Raw genomic sequence first — 5,503 nt, 5'->3', positions numbered from 1 at the left:
GGGCGGAGTTGGACTGTGCTCCTCAGGGTGAGCGGTTAGAAACCACCAGCTGCTCCACAGGAGAAAGATGGCACTTTCTACTCCTGTAGAGAATTCCAGGTTTGAGCACCTCCAGAGGTTATTTAATCCTGTCCTATGGAGCTGCTGAGCTGGTATTGACACCATGGCAGTGAGGTTTTTTGGGGCTTTTTTTGGTGTTATCAAACACTCACTTCACGCTCCACAAAGCATTCATTTTAAAGAAATCATGAACTAACTGTAAATATTAGAATTAAAACATGGAAATGAGAGGGAACGCGAAGCTGAGACGCAAAGCCAATCTACAGACAATGGGACAACACCCTTACATGAAAGTCACAAGACAGAGACGACCCAGTCAGGGTGGAGTAAAGCACCAACGGAAAATACAACTTTCATCTAGTTCTTTAATGCTTCCTTCCCCTCCCACCCACCTCCATTTTCAGGGTCCCAGTTCTACATTACAAATCTGGTCGAACCAGAGGTTGTACCCGGGTACAGACCACATGATGTACACTGGAATTACAGGCAATCCAGGACAGATAAACCCTTCAGGACCAATAATGAGAGGAGAAATGCCAGGAAGGGATGAGGAAGTGTGGGAGAAAGGAGGAACTGATCACAATGACCTACATATAAACCCCTGTCTGATGGACGGACGACAGAAAAGCGGATGAAGGGAGACATTGGAAAGTATAAGACATGGAAATAAACAAAGCTGTACTCTTAATGGGAGCATATTGTCTCATCTTTCTCCCTCTGAGCAGTGAATAGATTTGAAAATCCATCCTTTCAAAGAGCCCAAAGCTTAACTCAACAAAGCTGCTTCCTGTGTGCAGAGAAATATAGGGAGCTGTAATTTCCAGAATCATAAAGACAAAGAGATTCACCTGTGGATATTTGAGATGCTGATCAAGCTTCAGGGAGTAACTCAAGAGCAAAAGTGAGGCAGATGTTTTGGTGAAGATAGTTTTGTGGTCAAGCATAATTGGAGAGCAATGGGTTCTTGTGAAATGATAAAGACAAATTTCCATTAGTATCATTGAAGCCAAGAAGGGATATGCATACCATTGCTAAACAAATGGATGTCTAGGGAGGTCTTGTAACTACTGTTCTTGAACCAACAATTACAACAAAAATTCCTACTCTCTGAATGGCAGAGGTTTAGTCATGTCCAGGAAGTCAGTGACATTGGTCTCATGGATTCCACCATCTTTTTGATGATAGAACAGGCATCAGCATGCTTAGCTGGTCTGTTTTCAGTGTGGTCTGGAAGCCCTTTACAATATGTGAACATAGCACCATTTTGTTTTTCATAATTTATTAAGAACAAGTTTACAGACTTCATGCTCAAAATATTCAACAGGACTTCAGTGTAAAAAAAATAACCCAGGGGGATTGAAGGTGCCATGACAGATGTAATCACAAGAAAACTCGTTTTCAAAATAGGAATCAGAGTATTTCTGTCCCAGTTTTTAATGGTTCAGGATGATAATGAGCACCAGACCTTTGTGATAATTGCATGCTATTCTGCTACGGCTAATTATGAAAATCTATTTCCTAATGAAAGTTGAAGGCACCCTGTTATAACTGGCCATTGAATGGGATGATATGATTAAAGGAAACACATTTTAAAATATTCGGGAAGTAATTTCATATTATGTCTTCAATTTTTCTTATTATGTCTTAAATATTAAGGAGATTGATTTATGCACATGAGCACATTTAGAATTGAGGAAGTATAATACAGATTTTTATTATTTTGAATTTCATTTTCAAAAGCAACTCTCTAAACTTCAGGATGTGTTTCTGTGATGTAGGATGTTTCTCAGCTGAACAGTTTCCTTAGGGCTTGCTTTATGTCTTTATTTCTCAGACTGTAGATAAAAGGATTCAGCATGGGTGTGGCTACAGTGTACATCACTGAGGCTATTGCAGTGGCCCTGGAGTTTTCAATAGCGGCAGAACTGAGATAAACTCCTAAAGCTGTACCATAGAATAAGGAAACAACAGAGAGGTGAGACCCACAAGTGGAAAAGGCTTTACATTTGCCCCCAGCTGAGGGAATTTTCAAAATGGAGGACAGAATTTTCATGTAAGAAAAAAGGATCCCAGTGAGTGGAACAACACACAGAAGTCCACTTAGTAAATACATGACTAAGAGATTGAGGAAGGTGTCAGAGCAAGCAATTTGGATGACCTGATTAAGTTCACAGAAAAAATGGGAGATTTCCAATTCTGTACAAAAAGATAGTCGCAAAACCAATAAACTATTTAACAGAGAGTCCAGGAATGACAATACCCAGGAGGCCAGAAGCAGGAGGCCACAGAATCTTGGGTTCATGATAACCGAGTAGTGCAGTGGGTGACAGATGGCCACAAACCGGTCATAGGCCATCACTGTCAATAGGAAGTTGTCTAAGGCTGCAAAAAACACAAAAAAGTACATCTGTGTGATGCAGCCTTCATATGCAATTCCTTTGGTCTGCATCTGGATGTTCAATAGCATCTTTGGGACAGTGGTTGAGGTGAAACAGATGTCAGCAAAGGAGAGGTTGGAGAGGAAGAAGTACATGGGTGTGTGGAGGTGGGAGTCTGTGGCGATTGCCAGGATGATGAGCAGGTTCCCAGTGAAGGTGACCAGGTACATGGAGAGGAACAGTGCAAAGAGGAGGGGCTGCAGCTCTGCCTCTTCAGAAAGCCCCAGAAGGATGAATTCTGGAATCTGAGTATGGTTTCCTGGCTCCATGGAGCTGATGAAACTCCTGAGAAAGAGACAAGAGCATTGCAAACTCTGCCATGAGCTGACAACATTTTAAAGGATATACTGTCAATTATAATTTAAACAATGAATTAATTAATCTCTATTCACATCTGTGTATGTCACCTTGAATCTTATGAGCTCAATATTGTCTTTGATGCTGAAACTGTCTACTTTCCATTTCTTCTAACACTGTCTTTTCCCTAAAACATTATATTTCTCTACAAATTTATTAAGATTTTGATTGCCGATTCAACAAGTGTGTTTGTCCAATTATTTTATGCCAAGTGTTCTTTATAGTTGTGGGAACATCAGTGGAAAAAAATATGAAAAGGCTTAGCCTTATTTGATGAGAACAGCATAAGATCCAACTATTGGGCTCTCCCCTTCCAGAGGTAGGAAGAGCGATGGAATTTGAAAGACACAAGGAAACAATAGGTTCACTGGACTCATGGAGCATGCAAATAGCAGTCATGTCTGGAACTGAACTCTCCTCCTTGTACCAATATTCAACTCTGTAAGTTCAAGGGGGCAGCACTTGCCCTGGAACGAAATTCAGAGAGGAAGGAAGGAAGGAGGAATAAAAACAGGAAACACAAACAGGCTGCGGGATGAGCTATGACACATCAGGGAATTGCAATGGACGAATTAAATCAGAATGTGTGTGATTTCTTGAATGCTGGTCAGGTCTTTAAAGCACATAATTTATGGTGAGACATAAGCAAGTTACAGAGTAAAAAGAAATGCTTCTTAGTGTAATCACTTGCAATACAGAGCTTACAGCAGAAACCTGAATGCAGTCAGGATACTAGTCACGAGAAGAACACGTTGTACAGAGACAGCGCCTGTGCTCCCCCCACACAGGACTATTCCTCACCCCTCTGACACCACGGTGGATGGTGTAACTGAGGTGCAAAAAAGGAATCTAGTTGGAAGTTGTAGTTAAAGTGATGGGAATAAGGGATCATATGGTTATGATGTTTTAAAGACTCCATGATAAAAAACTTACAATCATTTATTATTTGTATATGTATTATTGTTACACACCACATTATATCATATCCTATTGCACTATACTGAGCAATCACTTGACTACTGGCTAAGAGTTTGTCATTTACAATCAACACTGGGGAATCTAAAGAAAAGCCTGGTGATCTGCTTCCCAAAGGGCACAACCTTGAAAATCCCAAAGCACAATCTTACTCTGCACATGTGGGTTCATCCAGAGTTGGAATTGACTTGCTGACAGCTGACAACATCAATATTGTTATGTGATACAATATAGTGTTATTTGTATATACTAATATAATGTACAGGAATGGTATAATTCCGCTTTCAAAAAAGTTATTCTTCCTTTAATTTCTATGTGGATAGAGTATTTCCCTTTTTGGACTGTAGAGAGCAGCTTAAGGTGTCAGCTCAACGTGTATCTCATTTACTGATAACTGCTCCTGCTCTCTCCACATTGATCTATGAAGTGTGTTATGGAGGTTGAGCTAATTCAGCAACAGAAAAACACTAAAAGAAAATGTCAGTTTCACTCTCCTATAAGCACTGAGTTGAGAGTCAATAATCCCAAATCAGGTCTGTGGGTATTTCAAAGACCAGTAATCCTTTGGGCAGGTATTTTATTGTGGCCATCCTCTGCCTTGTGATAGAAAGCCAGAGAACTGAGAGGAAGGAAGGAATGAAAAAGACAAAAGGGGAGGAAAGGAGATCAGTATAAGAACCAGAGAAAAGAAGGTTATATTACCTAAATTTCACAATACCCAGAAAAGTAATAATAGTGAAATTACCCAACTAGATAAATATTTTAATATATATTATTTACATGAATTCTTATGCTAACATTAGAAATATAAGATTTAATATTAATAATTAATTGAAATATTCACATATAGGAAAATGGAAAATAATTTTTTAAAAGTACTTTTTTCATTCCTTTTCCAAAATTCAGTGCATTTAGGAGTCGTTCTGAGATTAAAATGCAGTGATTGTTTAATATACTAGTCAAATTCTAGTGGATTCTATAAATTTAAAAAAAGAGTATTGATATACATAGTTTGTAATCTTTTTATGTAAGCTAGAGCAGAGGGAATATTTCCTAACTCATTCTGTGAAGCCAGCTATATCCTAATATCAAATCCAGGAGTCCTTGTAGGAGAGTGGGTTGCTCACTAAGCTGCAACAGCAAGATCAACAATTTGAAATCACCAGCCATTGCATGGGAGAAAGATGAGGCTTTCTGACCCATCGACAGTAAAAGTCTTGGAATCTCATGGGGACAATTATACTCTGTCCTTCAGGCTCTCTATGACTCAGAATAGATTCAATGGCAGTGAATAATATCAAAACCAGATACAAATATATAACAAAGGAAAACTATCGTTCAGTATTACCCATGATAAAAAATGCAAAAATCTTCAACAAAACACTAACTAATTGAATCCAACAAAACTAAAAGTCCCCAGGAAGGACAACAACATTATGATCCATTTCAGCAGGATTGCAGAGCCGGGATAAGCACACACTTACCGTCTGTTCCCTTACGGAGAATGTCAGATACTGGCAAGAAGGGAACATGTCTGCTCATTTCTTTGTGTCCAGACTATAATGTAATGATAAACTAGAGTTTTGTGAGTGACAATGTGAACAAATAGTTGAATGAGGTTAAAGGATACATTAATGCAGGGAAGCAAGGAAGGCTGTTGAAAGACGGAGGTG

General features: G+C 39.1%; 1 protein-coding gene across 1 annotated transcript; it reads right to left on the bottom strand.

Annotated features, from left to right (window-relative positions):
• Window positions 1–1,846: 1,846 nt before the first annotated feature.
• Window positions 1,847–2,770, bottom strand: LOC142449985 (olfactory receptor 7A5-like). Its single transcript, XM_075551430.1, has one exon. The coding sequence runs from the start codon at window positions 2,765–2,767 to the stop codon at window positions 1,847–1,849; it is 921 nt and encodes a 306-aa protein (XP_075407545.1). The 5' UTR covers window positions 2,768–2,770.
• Window positions 2,771–5,503: the final 2,733 nt, after the last annotated feature.

The sequence above is a fragment of the Tenrec ecaudatus genome, chromosome 1, assembly GCF_050624435.1.
Source record: "Tenrec ecaudatus isolate mTenEca1 chromosome 1, mTenEca1.hap1, whole genome shotgun sequence".
Lineage (NCBI taxonomy): Eukaryota > Metazoa > Chordata > Mammalia > Afrosoricida > Tenrecidae > Tenrec > Tenrec ecaudatus.
This window is presented reverse-complemented; position numbering and strand designations above follow the sequence as displayed.

Excerpts from the sequence above, each read along its gene's own strand:
- LOC142449985 (XM_075551430.1), bottom strand. The coding sequence starts at position 2,767 with ATGGAGCCAGGAAACCATACTCAGATTCCAGAATTCATCCTTCTGGGG.